The 23,839-nt window shown below is 42.3% G+C and overlaps 1 protein-coding gene across 2 annotated transcripts in view; it reads right to left on the bottom strand.

The window, feature by feature from the left end:
* Positions 1-23,839, bottom strand: part of MED13L (mediator complex subunit 13L) — a 333,660-nt gene that overhangs the window by 44,149 nt on the left and 265,672 nt on the right. For both annotated transcript variants that reach the window (XM_032128437.1, XM_032128438.1), the window contains 3 exons: positions 2,693-2,838; positions 1,131-1,325; positions 553-744 (listed from right to left, as the gene is read on the bottom strand). In XM_032128437.1, coding sequence (XP_031984328.1) covers positions 553-744; positions 1,131-1,325; positions 2,693-2,838 — 533 coding nt within the window. The remainder of the gene's footprint in view (positions 1-552; positions 745-1,130; positions 1,326-2,692; positions 2,839-23,839) is intronic.

Genomic DNA, 23,839 nt, shown 5'->3' with positions numbered 1-23,839 from the left:
TCCTCGGCTTTGCATCAAGGTTCAAAGGTTGGACTTGATGATCTTAGAGGTCTTTTCCAACCTCAACGACTCTGTGATTCCAAGACTGACCCTATTGATGTGACAGAACTATCCCATAAAGGCTAAGCTTGGGAGCTCCTCAGTGAGGGTATAACAAGGGTTCTTTAGTCCCACCTGGCTGCACAGTCCCACAGAAACCTGTAGGACCTTCGTGTCTTTGACACTTCTATTGCACTGTGAAATTGGACAAGTGCTGCCCAACAAGTTCAAAACATCTCCAAGTTCGAGCAGAAGGTCACCCAGTGGTGAGAGGTTTGTGTGTTCCTTTGCAGCACTGCACACAGATGCACCCACAGAAAAGGGAGCTGCACCCAATTCATCCCGGTTTGTGTAAAGGCGTGCTCACAGCACTGGCTGTGAACAGACCTACAAGTCCTCCCCTAACATTCCTCCACTGCCTGCCTTTACCCTGCCCTATTCACATGCTCACTCACTCCTCAGGAGCTGAGCAAAGCCCAGCGTCTGACTCCATCTCCCCAGCCCACTGCTTACCCATAACAGCCTGCTCTGGAGAGGTGGGGGGAGTCAGGGGCATCCCACAGGTACTGGCAGGATCCTTCATGCTTCCAAGCCCCTGCTGTCCCACATTTATATGGCCTGCAGCACTGGCACCATTCTGTGACACGGGGATGTCACTCTGGGAGATGAGAACAAAGGCTGAAGGATACACCATCCTTACACCCCCTGCAGAGAGATAGAAAACCACAAGTCTTAAACACACCTGATAATATCCAGCAACCACAGCTACTTCCACTTGTTTTCAATGTCAATTTGACAAAACTTATTATCTGAAATACAAAGAGCTAAGGAATTTCCATGCTAATATACACCCAGCCCTCTGTAACCAGTACAGAGCTGAAATGAGTAGCTCAATCCAGTGAATAATGGCATGTGGGATACAGGGAGTACAAAAGCTTGAGGCAACAGAACTACTCAGATGTTCTGGTGTCAAGAGAGCTACAAGAGAATATAGGAAAATTATAATGGCTGCTTCTGATTAATTAGATTTTTTTTTTTTTCCCAAATCATGAGGAGGAAAATAATCCTTCAGGCAAAATATTGAAACTTACCAACAATGACTTCGACTGCCACAGGGAAATCGTTGTCATATCCCAGCTCTTCCTCCTCTTTCATGCCTTCCTTTTTCTTCAGCACCATGGGGTAGAAGTACTGCCACTCCTCCATCAGCTTCCGAGTGGCGGGGTCTGACATCTTGTAGGACTGGCCCGTGAGGGTCCCGTTCAACCCATAAGGACTCACCAGCACTGCAACACAGCAAACAGCAGCCCTGAAGGACCCAGCAGCACCAGAGGATAGCAAACAGCAGCCCTGAAGGACCCAGCAGCACCACAGGATAGCAAACAGCAGCCCTGAAGGACCCAGCAGCACCACAGGATAGCAAACAGCAGCCCTGAAGGACCCAGCAGCACCACAGGATAGCAAACAGCAGCCCTGAAGGACCCAGCAGCACCACAGGATAGCAAACAGCAGCCCTGAAGGACCCAGCAGCACCACAGGATAGCAAACAGCAGCCCCACAGCAGGGCTGCTCCAGCTGTGGGTCAGCAGTGTCTGCCTCCGGCACCTGCACAATGAAGGGTCCACTCCAGGGAAAGCCACTGCAACACCCAGTACAGGTGTGAGCCCAAACCTACGGCACTGCACTGCTCCTGCAAACCCCTTCTGAGCTAACACGGGACCCTGTGGCAGTTTGGGTTCATAACTTCCACAGTGAATGAATTTCCAGCAATCCCAGTGTAGTGAAAGAGCACTCAGGGATGAGCACTCATTGAAAGAACAGAGGACAGGAACACTTGAGACTTCTCAGCATTGAAAAGGAGAGATAATACACAAAGAAGAGTCACAACAAATAGGGAAAACTATTTGCTTAACAACAGGTATTTCCATTCTGACTCAACTTTGCTTTTAGTTGTATTTGATTTGAGTCATGAATTCATCTCACTGAAATAAAATGTATGATTGAAGTGCCTGAGCCTCTGTCAAAGCTTTACATTTAGACACAAAATGTTTTTCAATAAAGCTTCTACAAATTAACATCTCTAGACATGATCATTTCATGTGTCTCTGGGTGTCTTTTTACTCTGTGTTGAACTTTACAAAGATTTCTTGCTTTAATTGCTTTGAAACTATAATTTCAGACTGTAGTAAAGACAGCATAACTCAATGACTCAAAATTCTTAGGTGTTTTTCTTTTTTTTTTTTTTTTTTGGTAGAGTATCACACAAAAATTGCCTTATGAATTTACTAAGCCATCAACTGAACTCTATAAAATTCTAATTTCTTACACTGGCAAATAAATAGTCACAGATACTTCAAGTTTTTCATTGTTTCTGCTACATTTTCACATCCACCCACCCCTTGTTTTTAAAATAAAACAGTAAACAGTTGCCAATGTATGAATGAAAAGCAGTCCTGAACCACATAAGCTCACATAGGGTTTACAGAGAGACCATGTCAGAAAACCACACGGGTGCACTGACTTTCTTAAATACTAAGTTTTTTTAAACAAAAATGCTTGATTTGTTTGGCATGTAACGTTAACAACAATGCGAATGGATAGAAAGTTCTGGGGAGTCATCCCCACATGGTTTATGTCCCGGGAAGCTCCGTACCTTGGAAGGGCGAGGGGGAGGACTGGGCCATCTGGATGTGCTCCTCGGTGATCAGGTAGATGGGCTGGTGCTGCGCTATCTCCACACTCGTGCACACGTTGCTCTCCCCGTGCAGGAAGAACGTGAAGGCACACGACAAGTGCTCGCTGCAGCAGAGGGGAGACAAAAGGAAACATTTACCGGTGTTAATGGGCTCCAGGAGGGAAATTCAGAGCCTTGGAGGCCAAGCACACACTCTCTTGTCCTGTTCTGAGGCTCAGTGCCGGGCTGATAATCACATGACAGAGGGATCTGTCACCACATAATTGACAATGTTGGCAACTGTCTCATAGATGTGTTTTCCTACTTCTTTCACTCAACAAATTCATTACAAATAAGTGGGATTTTAACCAGGATTCAAGCAGTGAAAAGAGGGGTCTTCAGAAATTCTTCAAAGTTCACCCCACAACGAGGTCCAGCTGAAAAGGAATAACAAGGGAATAGGAAAGATGTTTGCCTAACACCTCATGAGAATCTTGATTAAAAAAATATAAAAGCACATGAATATTACAGAAAGTTGTCAACAACCTAGGGTGAACCATGGATTTGCCACTGCTGACCAAACTTAGCTTGAAATGAATGGTACTGAAAATGTTTTCCCTTTATTCTACCCATAGAGTGACTCCCATCACAGCTAACTATTTGCTTAAATATTCCTTGCTACAAAGCCACCAAAAAAACCACATTTCATGTTTTTATCATCATTTTAATCAACTAAAAATGTACAGAGCTGCAGTAAGTGTGCAGACTTTTCTGCCCAATTCAAGAGCTGTGCACAGCTTTATGGTGTTGGCTTTGGCACCGGGCCAGCCCTAATGGGACCTGTGTTTGAGAGACAGCTCTCACTGCCTGCACCAAGAAAAAAAACAGAGGTAACTACAGCCACTTCACTTCAGTGTTGAAGTCAACCAACTGCTCTACTGCTGCTGCCAGTTGTTTCTAGACAAAGGCACTGATGGTGTAGAATAGGGAGCTGCTCTAATCTCACTAAATCTCTGAATGATTCCACATATTGGGCAGAATAACTTGTCATCCCGTACCCCAAGTTACTCTTCTGTGAGCCTCAAATCCTACCACCAAAAGGGACCAGAAGAAAAAATTCAGTTGAGAAAAATCTGAAGGGAAAAGGCTACTGAAATGACAGGTAAGGGCTATACTTCCCTGGTGCTGCCATCCACAATTCTGAAGTATTTTGTAACAGTAATTCCACTAAATAAAAAGTTTCCTTATGTTTCAATTTTCACAAAGGAAAGAAATTTTACTATCCTCAGCTCTGAAAAAGTAAATTGATCATTGAGTTACATGGTGGGGGGAAGGGAGGGAACAGGACATGGGACAAAATGGGTCAGATTCCAGGTATTCCTATCCTGCCCCAAGAAGAGAAGCAAATCGATTAATGTAATAAAACCCCTGAACAATGGATTTCTGCACATACAAGAAACACAAAATTACAGCCAAGTCCAAATATTTAATCAGATCCCATTCGTTTTCTTACACACGGTGAACACCTTTAATATAAAGAAGGTTTTAATAAATAAAATGCCCATGAGAGAAATCTGGTGTAAGAGCAAGCGAGGATAACGTCTGCAGAGAGTTCATGTGCAGCAGGTCAGCATTTCAAAGCAGAGAGCAAAGCTGTTTGCAAAGCAGTGATTTTCAACCCCTGTCTTTAGGACACTACACAGAAACACTCCGGATTCTGCAAGCTTCCCACAGGATTTAACTGTGGGTCTTGCTTGGCTGCAATTCAACCAAAGGGAAAAACTTGGGACATCCAGGGACCCTTTCAAGTGTCTTGCAAAGTGGTCTGGCATGAACAAATGTGCAATCTTATGCAACACTCACAGCTACCCATAACCACTGTGAGGATAAGGAATACACCAAATCAGACCTTGAAACACAGAAGTTTTGTTTGTTTTTGGAAGGAAGGCAGTGCATGCCATGAACTTTCAACTGAGAATCACCTAGCACCAGAATTAGTAATTAAAATCAGAAAATTAGACAGCTTCAGACTAAGAGTATAGACAAACGATTATTGGGGGAAAGGCATACAAATACAATAGCAGCCCATTTCTCTTCCCTGAATGCCAGATTAAGGAGTAACAGTAACGAATGTTACTGCTCATGCCCAGCAATAAGGACTTCAGCAGTGAAAGATGGAACATTTGTAACACTGGATCCAAACTAAATCAAGTGCAGCTCTAGGACGAGAGCAACAACTCAGTCAGTCCAGCAGTGCTTTCCTTCAGACCAGAGCTGGTGGAGCTGCTGGCACAAGCCCCTCTGCCCAGCAGGTCTGACTCCAGCCAGACCTGTGTCCTGCTGCCCTCCCTGGGCTCCCCCCAGCTTTGCCAGGCACTGACACACAAGTTAAGCTCCCTCTGGTGCCAGTCATTGCCATAAGCTCAGCTTTCAAGACCAAAAATAATAAAGATCAAGGCCTGGGGACTTCCTGCGGTCCCCATCAGCTCCTGGCAGGCTCTGGGTGAAAGGTTTCCTTTAGTAACAAATAAGAACTTGATTTGAGCACCCGCTGCTGAGCTGTGTCCCACTCTGGCATGTGCTCCCAGCCTCCTGACATTCCTGTCTGCAGTACAGCTCACACCATTCCTGAAATACCAGCCCGAAGAAATCACTCTGGCTGCAAATGTGAGCCAGATCTTGGAATAACATCCAAGTGGAGAAACCTCACCCAACTCCAAGCAGCCAGCCCTTCACACAGCCCCAGGACAAGGCTTTACCTGATCCACCACTGAGCCCCACTGTACATCCAACCTATTCACACCAAATCAAGCTCCAAAACACACAAATGGTCCAGGTCCTCACTAGAATCTTCCAACATTATCAATATCCAGTTTTCCTACCAGATCCACTACTCTTTGCACCAACAAAAAGCTGAACACAAAATGCAAATCAGACCAGGGTTCCGAAAAACATTCAGCACCATGTTCAGACTGATTTTTTTGTTTTACTTACATTTATTTCAACCCAGTTCAAAAACTGAAGCAGATAGGCTTTTGAGAAGCTGCTCCACTATCTCTGCAGGTTTTTAAACACCCTCATTTCTGTACTCTTTCTGATCAGATGATAAAACGATCACAAACTACCAGAAATGCACATGGAGTATCTCCCTACTCCCCAAAGTCTGTTGGAATACCTCACACTGCCAGCTCAGGACAAGTACAATAATATAAACGTTGCTAATTCTGCACAGTTGTGCTGTACATTCGCTTTGCACACATTAATGAGTTACACCAGGAACTACAGGCAGTCAGAGGCAGGGTTTGAGTCAAGGCTCCGACACAGAGGCGAGGAAGAAGGCCAAAAGTGTGGCAGTAAGGTGACATCCTGAGCAAGCCCCCAGCCATTCCTGATCCTAACAGGGGAATACAAAGTGCCATATATTCCCTACAAAAAATTCCAAATCAGAAGCCTGGACCAGACTGAAGCATCCAATGCATCAGAAAAATAAAGTTGGGGGCATTTAAAATTATTTATGCCTTGGGTGTGGTGTAGAGTGAAAATGCTCAGCCATGTGCCCATGAACTTAGCTTGAAATGTATTTCAGCTGGATTAATTCAGTATTAACCCTATTAGGATTTACCCTACCAGTTAAGAGTCTGAGGTTTGAATTTCTTCCTTTTCTGGCTTTTTTCAGGCATACAGCCAGTGCCACCAGAGACAGTGGCAGCTGCAGGAGTTTTCCATGGGAAACTTTCAACACAAACTTAAGCAAGACCTCTTCTTTTCATCCTATTTTATAAAAATTATTTTAAAGAGTGCAAATCTGTAACAGTACTCTGGTAACACTATGTAGGAACTCTTTTTTACAGGTACTTTTTCAGAAACCTTCCTTTGCTTTCCAGGTGCCTGACGGCTGCCTTGGTTAGGATGTCATCTTCCCCAGTGGAATGTATGGAACATATACAGTACATACGTTATTTCCACCTCTGGCTGCACTAAGGATAAGGTGGGAAAAATGCTGAGCACTGTGGCCTTCAGCCAGCAGAACACTTTGGTACACACCTCCAACAATATTTCCACTATATTCACTGAGACCTATGTGCTAAAATTAAAACAACTATTCCAATAAAAGGCATCTATTAACAGAAATACAGAGAAAAAGCAACATCACATAACCTTTTGTAACAAAAGATCTGTGTCCTTTTAACTATTGCTGGTATTTTTTTCTCCATAGCACAGAAAAATCCAGCTTTCACTTCGGCACCTAATCACCTGCAGCTGACATTAACTGTCTTTCAGGTGTTTCCTCTGGGATCTCAATTACCTTAAATAACTTTTGAGATGCCTAAAAATGCAGCTGAATACCTTGGCAATGTAGTATTTAGGACTTCCCATAACCTTTATGAATGCCAATTCCTCAGTTACTATGACTTAAAGAAAACAACTTTACATTAAATTTACTTATATATTAAAATCAGATGAGGATTACGAAAATCTGACTATGCTTAAACTCCACAGCACTGGCAGAGAAAGGAGAACAACTGATGGATTCAGGTGTTCATTTGTTGGGAGGTTTACACAAATACCCAGTGGAACCTGTATTATTCTGCATTCAAACTGTACATGAAAAAAATGTCAAATACTGCAATTCCTAACAGAGTTTGGAATGTATGTACTAATGTTTATCCTTACGTAAAGTCAAACTGCACCCCACAGATTTCAAAATACACCACAAATGCAGAAATCAAAGCTGCCAGTAACAATTACTTTGGGATTTGGGGAAGAAGATGCTACGAAAAGCCTTAATTGAACACAACCAAGTTTTCTCCTTATTAGAGAGATATTAAAACAATAGTTTTCCGGTATGAATGTTGTCATTATTATTTTAAGGACTTGAAACCATTCCCTGAAAACCCCTTGCTGCCATGTAGTGCACGGTGTCTAAGCTTGCTTTGTCCCAAACACTGCAACCTCCTGACACACCTGGAAAGTGCAGTCAGGAGCCAGATGCCAGGACTGACACTAAAGGTTCCTTAGAAAAATACAGTGAAAATTTAAGAATCCTATATTTGTACGTATCAGTCCTATTTTTAGAACAATTTCAGGGCTGAGCATTTTTTAAATACTTATTTCTCCACAGAGGAGCTTGAGCTCCCATCCCCTGCCTTACAGGCTGCTGGCAACCTCTTGTTTCTCCTTTACTTTATAAGCAATTGTCCATAAAGCCACTGACTGTGTACAATTAATTATATTTTATGGCAAATAAATTGTATGGCTGTTCTAATTCTCCTCAAAATTAAGGTTGGGATCTGAAAGCCCTCAAGTCACAGTTACCCCAAAATATCTTCATCGAGTCTGATGTCAGAAAAGAGGCAGCAGCAAAGGCACAGGCATTAGGAAAACAGTCAAATCACTTGTTTGATGTGGACTACAAAAAAGAGAGCATGGAAAGGCAAACTTGAAACAGAAGGGTAAGTGAGAGCAAATTAAATAATTTCCTTTAAAGTTGCTAAAGCAACACAACAGGAGCAGGTCACAGTGGGGTCTGGGCAGGAGATGGCAGCACCTGGACACCCCTACAGTCAGTAACACCCGAACACCACAGTAAACTAGCAGTCCAGTATGAAAATCACCTCTTCTTAAATAGTCTGGAAATAAGTATCCCCAGAGAAGCCTGAATTTGAACAAGCTCCCACAAAGGGAAGAGAAGAAAGGCTGCCTCCTTTGCTGTCAGAGAAGGTAGAGCCTCAGTTCCAGAGCAGAGTGGCTTTAAAGGTGCCACTGCCCAGTTAAGGCACTGCCCTTAGCTGAGGGGAGTGATGCACTCCCAGATCCTCCAGGACACACCATGGTCCAGGGAGGAACTCCAGGGCCCTGCCAGGCCCCTGTGTTAGCAGGGAAAGCTTCCTCACATACACCAGGAGAGCAGAGGAGCACCTGGAACAGCAAACAAAAAAGGCCAGGCCATTTTCAGGCCCTTAGGGGAAATCACACATTCAACACCACAACTAAAGCTAGAAGGAAAGCATTTCCAGGCATGAGACAATTCCAGAGTTTTCTGGACACCACAGCCTCCTGACAGCACACAGCCCCCATTTCTGCACCAGGCATGGGACCCCCACAGCCAGATTCTCTCCGCTGCAGCCCCAGACACAGATCCACACTGAAATATGGAAACACCAACCTGGAGCCTGCTGGGTGCTCTGTCACTCCACACATCAATCCCTGAGAAGTAAGAACCCACTGAATCCAGCATCCTCTGTGTGCTGGAGCCAAAGCAGGACTGAGGGCTGACACTGCCCTGCAGCTGGAGCTTGTCCCAAGGCTAACGAACACCCAGCTGAAAGCAGGTGGGGCAATTATTCCCCTGTATCACAGCACCTGAAACACCTTTTCTTCAGGTGAACACACTGCTGGCTCATGAACAAGGGAAACTGACGCCTGGTTACACATCTCTGCCTAAAGTCACTACTTTTTGTATGGCACAGAGTAAGAATAGGGGAAGCCAAGCTGCAGATGAAATCATACTGCTTTGGCATTGACTCCTTGTCTCTTGATTTTGTTATCTCTTTTTCTTCCCCAACTCAAAGAAATAAAAATAAGAGGGGGGAAGAGACCATCAGTTCCCAGAATTACCAGGTCTTTAATAATGGTATCTCTTAAGTCCATACGTTGTCTCATATATTCTGTTGGGTTTTTTTACACACAGAAACTTTGTATACGTATTATTTGCCTTTAATGTTTTTCCAGTGGTGAAGTAAAGCACTAAGATAACAGTTTCACAATGCAGCAAGCATTTAGATAACATTATCTAAACACTTGCTGTGTTACAGACTTACTATGTCAACACTGCCTCAGTTGTCACCAGTAAAACCCAAGGCCAACACACTCCTCACCAACGGGATTCCCTCCCTGATCCCATCTCCCATCCTTCCCTGTGTGTAATAATGTATGCACAGGATGAGCTGCCAACCTGGGGGACACGGGGGTTATTCTTCCAATGGATCCATCAATCTGCAGTGTGACAGGGTAAGAACAGCAGCACCTGCACAAGTCCAGGGGCAATGCTGTGCATCCCATCAGCCCATTCTGAGCAGTAATTCCATTGCAGGAGCAGTAGGAACAAGACCCATATCAAGTCTGTGCTGGAGGCAAGGTCACGTCCAGCGTCCGTAACCTTCGACGGGAACACGGGACAAACTGCTCCCATTTCCTGCCCTGGCTTATCCCGATGTCTCAGGCTGGGAGAGCTCCATGTCTGGGTTTTTTGGAGATGGACTGGACTGTTTACAGCACAGCAGAACAGGACTGGCTGCAAGTAAATGACACGGTGACAGAGCTCCTGCTGAGGAGGAGTTTGCACTGTAGTGAAGCAGAGCTTTGCCCCACAGCTCCTGCAGGGAGAACCAGGTTCTGCAGCAACAGCCATCCCATGCTTGCCCTGGAAACTACACACAGAAATAAGCATATTTTGACAGTGTATTGAAGCAGTGTTTAATATCTAGTTCTGTTTTGATTAATGGATAATTTAACCATATAAGGAGCTCCTCCGGTGTACTGGCACTGAGAGATTCCCTTCCATGTACAACTGGAGTAGTTTTATTCCTGTGATCCTCAGTGAAGTACTACACCATAATAGGTGAAAATCTCCCATAAACATTCACAATAAACCCTTACTTTTCTATATCAAGTAAGTTTTGTGTGTGTTGAACATGGAAGTTTATTGATTTATTATTAGCTGCATAAAATGTGACTTGTCAAAACAGCCTGGTTTCGAATTGTTTCCCACAATTTTTAAGATGAACAGAAGTCATTCCCAGACTGTTGATGGTTACTGAAGAAATAATCCAAAATAACATCCTGAATAACTAAACCAGGCAGCAGGGCTGCCATGACCACTGCAATATATTTATTTTCTCTACATTCAGGGACAAACCCTGCTCTTGATATCAGTTAATACCAAAGGCAACACGGAGCAAGAAGGAAGGCAAGTCCCTGGATCAAGGATAGCATTTATCCTCATCCCATATATGCCGAAATACGGGACAATGACAGATGGCACAGAAGGTTGGTCAGTACATCTGCCAGTATGAAAACAAACCAGTTGAAGTCAGAGTACGGCAATGCAGGCTTTTGGTTTTCATGCTAAAAGCTCAACCTATTTGAAAGAACTGTGCAGGATTCCTGCTCTGGAAATGGGCTGTGATCCATCTCCAGTGGGATTGTCACCAGCAGATCAAACCACAGCAATCCAACAGTGCTGCTCAGCAGGTGAGGAGCATGTGCATCCTCCCACCAACACTCTGAAGTTAGGAACAGTTAAGGCATGTCAGCTTAGAAAAATCCTGTCTGCAGTAGACAAACAGAGGTTATAGGGTAGAAAAACAGAGCAGATCAACAGAGGCAGTTTCCCTGCAGCAGAAATTCAGATCACTTAAAATTTTATGTGCTAAATTATCTTTATCAAATCAAATCTGATTTTTACTAAATCTAGTCAACACTGGATAAAACTGGCCAAACCCAAAGGGTCTCCTGGATCTCTGAAATAAAATTCCTGCAGCGAAATCCCAGTGAACATTCCTCCCTTGGCAGAGGGATGGTGAGTGACGCAGTCAGCACTGTACCGCACCATGTAGCTCGAGGCACTAAGGATTACTGAGTCCATTATTTGTTACATTTGTGCTACACTTCAGAGCAGTGCTGATTTAGAACTACAACTATTTTGAATTATTTAAGATGTCAGTACCAAAAACTGATTCTACAAGTTTATTATATTCATTATGAATTAAAATTCATTGTGATGAGACACTGGATCCTGCCCTATTTAGAAAACATAGACGTTGTTGTCACCATATTTCTACTGCAATACAGGATATAGACTTTAAAATACAATATAAATGCATACCAAAAAAGAAACATGGAGGTTATTAAAGTTATTTTCAGGCTAATGCCAAAACAAACACGTATTTTCCACTGGAAATTCTGAGCTTTTTAAGATGTATGTCCTTAAAAATCAGGAACTTGCTTATATCTGTAGCAGCATTACCAGGTATTCTAAAAACAATAGTACCAGCTGGTGAAAATTACAAAATGGATTATAATTAACTAGAAGATTGTCAGAATGGATGCAGTATTTCTTGCTTTAGCATACTCAAAATACCAACACATCAGGAAAAATTGCACATAAAGCTTCTAAAATCCCTGCTGTTATCACCCTCCTGCCATCTCTGTCTGAAGCACTGTATTTCCACACAGGGTCTGAAATGGGTCCTTTGGAAAATCCATTTCCATAAAAGATCTGATACTCTTTCAAACAGGAATGCAGGCAGATAAGCTCATATATTCAATGTGCCCCATAACTTATTCATGGCACATGAGTAAGTTGCATGTTAGTTACATGTGGAATCTCCCCAAAAGCCCTCTTTCTGTGCTGTTAGTCTCAGCATTTTTTAAATACCATCCAGGCCTCAGAACTGTCACGAGCAGTTGTGCTCTAGAGATCAGGACTGAAAAAAATCCTTTTGAATATTAATAACCCCAAACTCCAGCATAAGCCTGACGAGGGCTGATGGAGGCTCACCAACCAACTATTGCCATTTTTTTCCAGCCTAAGGCATAAACTGACCTTTCCTTAACAACTCGGCCTGCAAAGTTTAAATGCTGAGTTCCCTGAAATTGAAGCTTTCTGTGGCAGTTTTATCACAGATAACACAGCTATCAGTTACTCTGGCTCACAACTCCAGCTCTATGGGTGACTGGCAGAGTCAAAATGATTTGTCTGTGGGTCACAGACCCAAACAGAGCTGAAGCTGTGGAAAAAGGCTTCCCCCTACCCCTCATAAAGTGGATAAAAATATTATCCTTTCTCTTAAGATTTGTGTTGCACGCTGGCCATCAGTGGGCAATTAACTTTATCCAAATTAAGTCAGCCCAGTTTTCAGTCTCACACCCGAACTGCAGTAGTTGTGTGTGAAGTCAGTGATGAAATCATGTTCAGCAGAGAAACAAAAAGGGTATTTAACACTCAAGTATGGCGGAGTATCAAACCACATTTACATTGGGAGTTTCATTTTCATAAATTAATGCTGCTCTAGGAGTAAAGCCACAAGTCATTAGTGATCCCTCAGTAACTGCTTTAGACAATTCCTTATTTAATATGTCCTTGTAGCACAGATTCACTCAAAGCCACAGCTGAGTTTGTCACCAAACAGCTTCGCTCTGTGCTCTACTGGATTCAAACCTGCACATTAAAGAAAAGCATCAACATGGGATAACACAGAAATTTCTTTGTAACAACTTGTCAAAAATTACCTAAATTCTGTCTTGATTTATATGGCAATTAACTCTGAAAGCTAGAAATTTAATGCATCTGATAATCTTGGCTTGAAATGGCTTTGATCCCAGTAGCCATTTGTGAGACATGATTAGAAGCCCCTGTAACCTGAACGAGCACTGTGAGTGGATAAGCATTGCTCTGTGTGTTTTATAGGCCTACATTATGTATGTGCAGTCTGAAAGGTCACATTATTTGTTTACGTAACACACGTGGTGTTCTTACAAATAACAGCTCTGAGTTCCTCAGTAACCAAACATTCCCTCACGTGGGAACACTGAGCTGGAACAACCACCCAGTGCTGGGCAAACCAGGCATGGGAGACTAAAAAAAATTTGAAATATGGGAACAAAACCAGCTTCAATGCCCTACAAGGACCCAGACTAACAGGTATGAGGTACAAGGGGAAATAATATGTAAACATCAGATAATTTCTCAGACTGCTCAAAGCATGGGGAAAAAATGAAGCAGACACTGCCACTTACTCCTGCTTGTTTAAATTAGGGAGGGGCTGTGTGAAGCTTTAAAATTATTTTATCCAAAATCTTCCAAGATAATCAGATAGTTCTCCTCAAATCCCAAAAATGGAGCTCAAAAATAATGAAAATGAAAATCTCATAAAAGAAAAGACAGGTGTTTCTTATAACCAAAGAACCTAATTTTCTCACAAGCAGCCAGGCTTCCCTCTCTCCCTGCTTTGTAAGTTAAGCAGCACTGGCATGGTAACACAGTGCACAGTAATTCACAAGTTAACAGACACCACAATTCATCTGCTCTCTCCCAATTTAAATTCCTGCAGCCTCAGTCACAGGGATGCTCTCCAGACATGCACACAGGCTCTGTCACCACAGTCGGCAGCCAGAGCACAACCAGGGCGCGTCCTTTCCACGTCTGAGCCATACAAATAAAGCCCAGCCTGTCACAGGCTCCTCCTCTGCTCTGCAAGGCCAGCACTGCCTTGTTTCTGCTGCCTGCTAATGTAGGTTAATGCACCCTTCTCCCCTTCGCCCCTCGGAGTGCTATTATCCAAAGTAGCATTATATTAGATTAAGGCCATTCAGAAAGGAGATTCCTGGGAAAAACCAGCAAACTGAAGGGGAAGAAGGGCCACACGTCCATTTCTTGTTGTCATTAAGTTCACTGCACATAAATTTATCAGTTTCATTCACAAAGCAAGTACCTCAACGGGGGGAACTGTGGTTACCCAGTTTGTTCAACACAGAAATAAGAGGAAGAATGTTGTTCTCAAAATCTCAAAACTATTAATGCAGTTTTGATTTGTGCTGGTTACTGTGGGCTCCTCAAGGGAAAAGGAGAAGTAAAACGTTATATTGTGAGTTTTATGTCACAGATTCATACAGCCTTAAAAAGAAATTCAGACTCTCCAGGCATTAAATCCCTGTACCCACTTTCAGTGTGAGCAAAGTTTAGTTTCTCCAGCAGGTGAACACCAGCACTGGGAGCTCTCCAGTGAGGAAGCAGCCCTGCTCTCAGAATATGGGGAGCTGGGGACCTTCTGACTATCTCACATCCATTTAAAAATGGCAGCTGGAAAAGGATTTGTAAGTGCTGCAAGACTTGATCCCCCTCTTAAGTTCATTTCTTCCCACAAACCAAATCTTCTGATACCTTTACATGATTATAAACCTGTAATAATAACCCAGCATTTTGAATTACAGAACACGAAGAGAGATGAATCCTGATGGAGAGCTTCATTATTCCTAGGACTTGCAGCTGAACTCTTAAATGTGGCAGAACAACAGCACTACTGCAAAATGAAAGAAAATCATGTTCAACTATACCTTGATAAAATTAAACGAAAAGCCAAAACCCAGCCCATAAAATACCACCCAAAATGACAAAGCAAAGCCAAGTGCCTAAATCTCTCCACATTTCCTTGCACAGCACACCTTCCTCAAGCACCAAGGACCAAGCATATAATGCCCTTCACACGTCTACTGAAGAGCACAAGGTTTAATGAGCTACACAGAACGGAGACAAAGTTTTAAGAGACCTGAACCTCATTTTACAGCATGGTCTCAGAGAAAATTTGTTCTCCTTTGCTGTATGGTGTGTAAAAGAGCCTGCAAAAGCTGTGAACACCTCCTAATACACACTGAAATTTGTGCTGTAAGCCTGCTGCCAGCTGTCCTTTAGGAGGATGGCTGCACAAACTTATTTCACATGTGTCCATTATGCAGCATGATCACAATTAATGGAATAAATTTTATGATTCAAAACAAATTAAGCAACATGTAGAAAATTCTAAAACCATGAAAAATGCATTAATTTATTCATTGCCATGCATTTGTGATCTTTCCACTTTCCGAATACAGTTTAATTGACTTGTTTAGAGACCAATTAATCCCTTTACATTTAAGTCAATCACTGAATCCTCTCCAAATAATTTAGCTCCTACGTGCTGCCTCCCATTTGATGTCCCTGGAGAGTGACTGCAGTTGAAACAGGTGGCACACAAATCACATTTAGGAATGGAGAAAGAACTGCACTAGCAGGGATATGAAGCATTAGAGATGCACAATTCAGTTAACCATGTTCTCTCTCTGATCTCCACTACTCCAGCTCCCAATCACGTCCCGAAAGTTTGGGGGGTTTTAAATGACAACTGCAGGTCACACATAATTATTTTAATTTTCTTTAGTTTCTAGTCCTCACCTACCTACTGCTCTTATCTTCATTTCTTTGCAAGGCACATGGAAATAATTTAGTGTCAAAGATAGAGGAGGGTTTGTCACCAAGGAAATCATTCCTCAGGTGGGGAACAGAGGTATTGGATGCCAAACCAGTAACCTCCAGCAACAAAATCTTAAGAGGATGGAAAAATCCAAACATACTGAGGTTTTTTGCCTATTAAAACCACTGACAATCTCACCAGTACTGGAATGGGACAGAACATTTTATTTTCCCACAAAATAACACCTTAAAGGGTATCAGAATGAATGTAGGATTTCTCTATTTAAACAATAAAATAGATCTGAAGATGAGCCAAGGAATTCACCCCTTCTATAAGGTGCTCAACCAAGCAAAAAGCTTGAAAAGAAAAATTATTTCAAGTAAGCTAAAAGCTCCTGAAACCACATGAAGGTCAAGTAGAAAATAAAGGAAAGTATTATTTTTGTACATCAGTCCTGATTGTTGGATTTTAAACATTTACACAGACACATGATAAACACGTTATCTGAAACCTAAAGAAAGTATGCTCCAAGAACACAATTCAAGAAAAATCATGAGAAGGAAAAATAATTATTCTCATATCAAATGCAAGATTTCATGTTTTCAGTTCCACCAAGTAATCTTATGCTAAAAATTATTTTCTCCCTAGTTTTCCTCTTCAATTAAGAACAAGTTTCTATCTGAAAACGAAAAAAAAAAACCAAACCAGCCCCACCAGTGCAGAAAAACATTTCTGCAGTGAGAAGTATTTTATAGAAATGCCTGAAATACCAGTTCTGTGTCTTGGCAGGACTTAGAAACTCCAGCCGGTGCCACCAAGTGAGTGAACCAGACAGAGCTGTGGTGCCCAGCACCCACCCACCGTGGGACACCGACACAGAGTGACCCCCAGAGAAAGGGAAACCAGGATCTTTATCCATCCTCCATCTCCAGCAGTTCCCAATTTCTCCATTGTGAGACCTGTGGGAGCCTTGTGCAAGCCCTCAGTGAGCTCAGCCTCTGCGAGCCCAGTGCCTGTGCCCCGGCCTGTGTTGCCATCCAGAATGCTGACCCAGAAGCTCTGCCAGGCCAAACAATTCCTGAGGCAGGAATGTGCTGCAGCCATCGCTTTGTGCTGAATTCTCACCCACGGACAGAAACAAAACGCTTCACACTTTCAGGCTTGTTCTGTGGTGCTGCCTGTGGTGGTGGCACGGGTTGGTTTGCTGTTCAGAATGACTTCATCCCAAACATGGAAACAAAATTAAAGAAATCGCTCTAAAACCTGGATTAGCCTATTAAGTACCAGGCAGAAATGACACTGCTCTGCCGTGTGTACACAGCTCTCCACATGTATAATGCTGAGCACTGTGCACAGTGCAACCCCATAGAGAAGTAGGAAGAAGGGTGCAGTTTGCACTGATCTTCCAGTCAGCCTCAGCAGACCCAGCACTGGAAGGGAACAGAACCACAAGGAAAAGCTGAGCTCCATGAACTCAGCTGTTAAAAGGTAAAGCAGCCATGCTTACATGGACTCACTTCACTGTGTTCAAACAGTACAAGTTCACAAAACTTCTCTGACAACCCCTAAAATGTCATTATTTCTAACAGGTCACTGAGATTTGGCAAGATTTTCCTCAAGGTCAGAAATAATTCTCTTCATGCTTTCAATTAAATACTGTTAAATTTTGACTGAGTTATAGGGTGAAGGAAAAGTAAATAACCACTTCCCAATTCTGGTTCTTCCTCCCCCAACCTGGTCATTTGACAGGCTGCCAAAATTTCTGAATGTTCAAACTCCAGTGTGTGCTACAGGTATGACTGTTACCATCCTACTCCTGAAGGTTCCAGGAACAGAGGAAACACTGAGATACCAATGAATGTGGGGGAGAAGGGAAATGAGTTAGACTGAAATCACAGCGATACCCCTCAGTGCAGTCTGCAGCTTCAGGATCCAAGTTTTTCCTGTCTAGCCCAGAGAAACTGTCTCACACTATAATTAATAAATGGAACCACAATAAAAGGAGTTGTACACCCATTTCCTCTCCTCTTCATTTTTTAACATCAGCAAGAGTCCCTGGTGGCTCTTCAAACATTAGTCTCTGTGTTAGCACATCCTCCCCTCTGCGCTGGGGACAACTGTGCAGCCTCACCCCATCCTCAGTCTGCTCTCCAGGGAGATCTACCAGCCCTGAGCTGTCTGCATCCACCTCTGCTCCAAGGGAAGACAGCTGAGAGCAGAAAACAGAAATTTCTTGGTAACACTGAATTGCTCCTTTTTCACCCCAGGCACCTGAAGACAGGCAGAGTCTTCACAATATTGTGTTTACCTAACCTGTGAAAGGGAAGGTGGCTTCCTTTTGAAAATATTCTGGTAAATGGTGGGACTGCTCAGCAGCCTGATCTCTATCAGGAAATACGAGCAGGTTTTTGAAGGAGTGAGCACAATAGGCTGCATAATCTCAGCACTGTTCCCACAGAGATGTCAGGCCTCTGTACACAGGCCTGGATCAGGCTCCCTTGTTTCAGCACATTCAGCTACTGCAGGAGATACACTGACAAGTGCAGAAAAAAGGACATGTAATGCACGAGAGCAGGAGAGCAGAGAGGAAAATCAGAGTGAAGGTTATTTACAGTGCGTGGGCTTTTGTGTGGAATAGGTTGGTAACGCTGAGATTGAAGATGAATGAAGTAAAGAACATGCAAACTATTTCACTTCTTCCTCAGTACCCAATCTACCCATCAGCAAAACAAAAGACTTCGTTGATGCTCAGTGACCTATTCAAAAATCCCAGAGCAAAATGAGATGTTTCAAGTGCTGCAGAAGGTCTTGAGAAGCAGAGATATCATTATTTACTGATGGCAATGGTTACATCACACAAAAAGGTACCACTAAGGTCCTTTATTCGGTCTCAAAAGCGTCCCTGACCTCACTGTCCTGGCAATGGCAGAACTGGCCTAGGGACACGTCCTCATCAAGAGAATGGCAGAAAGGTCAAGGCCACACTTGCATTTCATTCTAGAACTGAAGTCTAGCATGCAAGAGGCAATTGTTCCCCCAAAATCCACAGATTTAACAGAAGAGCAAACTTCAAAATGGCCAAAATACAACAAGAATGTTTAAAAGTGCTACAAACATCATTCTGAAAGGAAAGAGTATTTTCTTAGCACTGATTTGCTTTTAAATTATTTTTAAAGGAATTAATCAGAAAGGGAAGATTATCTTAGTAGTCCAACTGAGAAAAAATTCTGAATGGATCTGACATTTTTTGGGCAGGCAGAAAACACGAACTAAAATAGGCTACCAAGTTAAGGAGACACAGACCAAAGGAAAATACTGAACTTGTAAAATATGTTTCTTTTTAGGCGGGGGAAAATCAAGATCCTTATTCTGGAAAGTGGAGTACAGTAGTTTTGTTTGTGGGGGTTTGCTGTGTTTGGGGTTTTCTGAGGTATAGATATTGTGAATATAGATTCAGGGTAAGTCAAGTGTTTGCTGCAAAGGAAATCACAGGAGTGCTTTACATCCAAGAGCAGGGAAGGTGTCATGAGCTATAAAAGATCTGCTGCATTCCTGCTGCGAACTCTGCTTGTTCCACACACCGTTCCTACAGTTATCTCTTATTTTGTTACTCCCTCAAAGAACAGACTGCAGAAAGCACATCCTGGGAACTGCACCTTCCTCTTTGGCAGAGGAGACAAAATAAACAATCCCGCTGTAGCACCTCTTGTGTCACTGATGGAATTGCCTGTTTGTATTTTAAACAGCACTGGCATAACAGAAATTAAAACTGCTCTTAAATAACAATGTACTCCAGTAAGCCTATCAATAGTGTAAACAAAAGGTTTTGAATGTCTTAAATCAATATTTAGCAATTAAATCCTTCTCACATACCTACACAGAGCAGAGAAATGCCACTTCCAACTAGTACTTTCCAATTAGTACTTTGCAACTTCCTATATCCTGCCACAAATCCACATAATGGAAGCATGAGGAAAAATACTACTGCTCCTGGATGAGAAAAGCTGGAGACAAATCAGTTTAAAGAAAGCACCTGAACAACTGGCTTAAGAAAAGTTCTAAGAAACAACATATCCTGTTTCAGCAAAGAAAAAAATGAAGGTTCTGCCATTATTCTACATTCAACAAAATGACTGCAACTTAGGAGTGAAAAAGGTAAAACAAATACAAGACTCTAAAATTTCTCATTAAGTTAAAATGCTACAGTAAGCGATGAAGCAAAACACCCACATGGAAGAGAAAGCTTTCTTGTTCCCTCTCATCCTGTCAGCTTCAAGGACAAAACGCAAAAGGAGATGTAGGAAATCACTCTTTAGATCCATCCATAAAGTTACATTCCTGTAGCTTAACTGCACCAAGGCAGAAATAACGGCACTGGGGTAGGAAACTCTTTAGGATGTGGCAAACACTGCGGACAGGAACACAGACAAGCAATAAACAGCTTCACACTGGGTTTTGCTTCCACTTGATTCCCACTGCAGCACTGGCTGGCAACGCTGACCAGCTGACAAGACAAGGGTGTCACCTATCAGATGTCTGTGTTCTTGGCACTTACGGGAGACTTAAAGATTGGCCTAACCCAACAAATACATAAAAACCAGTTTCTTCATTAGTTTTCACTGGAGCAGGGCTCCACAAGAGTCAAATTCCTGCCCATGGAAGAGAAAAGGCTGAATACATGAATGAATGAACTCAAAGAATTTCTGCAAAAACAGAGGATTGGCACTTTAATGTGAGAAAGGAGAGCCTTGAAGGGCAGGCTGGATGATTAAAAGACTGGAGCAGGGAAAGGAAATTGATTTATATTCTCATCTCATCAATGTAACTTCTGGTCAAACACAACCACTTCGACTTAAGCACACAACTCCATCTACATTTCTCAATGAAATGAAGTTTATTAAGCAACTTCATAAAGGCCCACAGAGAATTCAAATGAAGCAAAAACAAACCCAAGGAGCAGAACATTTATGATCTTGAGGAAGCAAAAGATCACACACCATGTCCCAAGTGCAAACTACCAGAAGCAGCAGTGCAGCAGCTTGAAGTTATTAAATGTTACTGTGCTTCAATCACCAGCAACAGAATTTGACAGGAATCACTCAAACTTCAAAAAGAAAGTAAAGCCCCCATCCTCAACACAACCCCCCAGCTACATTAACCAGAGGCAAGAGGGATTTCACACCCTCTTGGTACTCCAGTGGCCTAAAGATCAAAGTCCCTACATTTCTTATGCATTGTGTGAACTACATTTTCCCTCTTTCAGACCCTGTTAGTTAAGACATTTTTAAGACAGGCTTTCAGAGGAAAAAAAATTCCCTGAGAATACCAAAGAATACAGTTCTTATGTAAAAATTAAGTGTAAAGTTATCATTCATTAATACTAAAACCCATCAAGTGAGAGGTTTTGTCACACTGGCCAATAATCCCTAAGTGACAGAAGTTGTGAATATTTTATATTCAGCCAGCCAGCAATTTGCAACAAATATCAGCAATGAGACAATTTGTTTCTGTCAGTGTGTCTGAATCACACAGAAACTGCTAACACTACATAAAAAAGCTACACTTCTGTATTTTACACAAATGGAACTTTCAACAGTTCTTCTGCTAGAAGAAGGCACATTTCCACGATAGAAATGAAATGACGTGTTTGTGAAAATACATGACATGTTCATATGTAAGAATTACTTTTGTCACATAGTCAGCTTCAAAGGGAGATCTGCATCCAAAATCCTGCAGGAATCTCCTGTCGTTTTACCCCACAGGAGTAGGGCATAAGTTCGGTAATGGCTGGAAACTGCCAGCTGAATGTGCCATGGAACCTTCTAGAAGGAAATCTGAGTGCATAGGGATGGAACACGATATTCTTATTTCAATCACACAACCAGTCCTGCACCAAGCTTCCAGGGAAGCTGTTCTTTCTGGGACTCCTAATAATATCCAGAGTGACTTGAGAGATTCACAAGCAGCTCCTCTCATTCCAGACTTCTTGTCACTTCTGACTCATTTCACTGATTTCTTCTTGGGAAAAAAGCCCCACCAAACACCAAGAGAACAAATACGAGGACCCAGCTTAAGCTGAGTATGGAACACTTCGAGAGGATTTTCAGGTGTAAAAAATCCTAACAAAGCACAGCCAACCCTTGAGAACATTGCTGATGTAAGGAGCAGAGCTCCAACCCCTCTTCTCCGCACAGACAACGATGCTGGCAAAAGCCCCACTGGAAATGAATTTGTATAATCCAAGAGTTCACTTTTTTGGTTAATACAGCTTCTCAAGACCTGCTTTAAACTGTTTGAATACAATATTTTGTGCAAATTTAAGCTACACCAGCATCAGACAGGTTTGGTGGTTTTCATTTCTTCATAAATTCTAAATAGAGATATTTCAGTAGTCCTACTTGTTGGGTCACTACAGTCACCACCTGAGGTGGGAAGGGTGAGGTGCTGCAGAAAACAAGACATCTGTCTTAGGGTTTTAAACACCTTGTCTGTAAAAATATACATACACTGATCACACAGAGTACAGGTGAACTGTAAGGATAAGGTCAGCCATGTGAAAAAACTGGATTCCACACAGCTTGGTTTTTTCTTAGCCAAACAATACCAAGATTCTTAAAGTACCTAAAAACACGTGTCTCATGAGACCTTTGTAGTTTACTGTGGTTTTCCTCACAATTTTTGCTTCTAAAACATAAAGGCTGATGATAAGTAGTGCAATAACAATCTAAGCTAATCCTGAAATTTCCATTTCTAAACCTCTCTCCATAAAGCAGAAAGGATTTCAATTTTCCAGCAGCCATGGGAGGAGCAGAAACGGGGGAAATCATTTCAGAGAGATGCCAAATTTTATCACACATGGAAGTCTTAAAGAAATCTAAATCTAGGAAAATTATTAAGAAAGAAGGCACAGTCTGGTTTTGTATGAAACTACATAGATTTAATACCAAGGTAAGACAGCACCAGCAAATGGCTTTAGCAGGTTCTGTTTTCCTTGTGTTGGGATCAGTTCATGAGCTGAGCACGAGGGAAGACTTCCTTCAGGGTTGAAAGGGTAATTTAGTTCCTATGGTCCATTAATTTCTTGGCTTCTTTCCCTAGCCTGCTCATTAGTGTGAAGTGCAGTGACAAGGTTTAGAATATGGAAGTTGAAACAGCACCAACAAAATTCCTTCACATAATGATTGCAAAACATCTATCAGAATCAGCAGGGCTTTGAGATTTTTTGACCTAGAATTCAGACTGGTGGCCTGCATCAATAACCATTTCTGCCTTTAAAAATGGCATGAAGTCAGTTAATGACATTATTAATGGCTCCTCATAAGTATCCATCAGCGTTTGCTTCAACAGCCTCCAAACAGACAAACTAGTTTTACTTCAGCTGAATTAGTAGCAGATGGAGGAGATGCATTACCCTCAATCACAAGGTTAAACAGATAATTATGAAAAAACACCCGCAAGTCTCCGATATTATCTGATCCTATTAATGTTGCAGGCGACGGAGTAACACCGAGCCGAGCAGAGGAAGCAGGAGAATTATTTAGGTCACTTGAAGAAACAGACTTCTCTCTAATTTCTTTCTTTCCAGTAGCACAGACTGCAAGTGAAGCAGCCAAATTTGGCAGCATGGAGGCAGATAGAAACCTGGGTGCAAGTTCTAGACTCGCAGGAAAAGCTCCCACTCTGCAGCAGCACTTCCCTGGATTAAACACTAACAGGATTTGACCCTCCCCTTCCAGAGGGCAGGACGAAGAAGAGGTTTATGTTTCATTCTGCTGGCCTGTGTAAGCCAACCCTGTCCTACACCTTTGTATTTTCCATCTGTAACATGCAAACAAGTTCCAACCCTTCCCACATGGAATTTAGTGGTTAAAAAAGGATAACCATATTAAAGCACAAGGACTAGCCAGAAAAAAATTTAGAATTGTCCTTCATGTTATTCCCACCCTTCAGGGCAAAGGTGTTCATTTTCTTTTTGAAACCAGCAGTAAAAAAAAGGTAAAACCTCAGAAATTAATAATTCTTTTATTAGGGCCCACCTTAAATCTCAATGTTTAAAGTAGATTCTCAGCAGAATAAAGGAAAAGTTTGAGTAAAAACAGATGTACATTAAAAAAAA

This window comes from Corvus moneduloides, chromosome 18 (genome assembly GCF_009650955.1).
Source record: "Corvus moneduloides isolate bCorMon1 chromosome 18, bCorMon1.pri, whole genome shotgun sequence".
In the NCBI taxonomy this organism is placed as follows: Eukaryota; Metazoa; Chordata; class Aves; order Passeriformes; family Corvidae; genus Corvus; species Corvus moneduloides.
The sequence above is the reverse complement of the archived record's forward strand: the minus strand, read 5'-3'. Positions and strand labels throughout refer to the sequence as shown.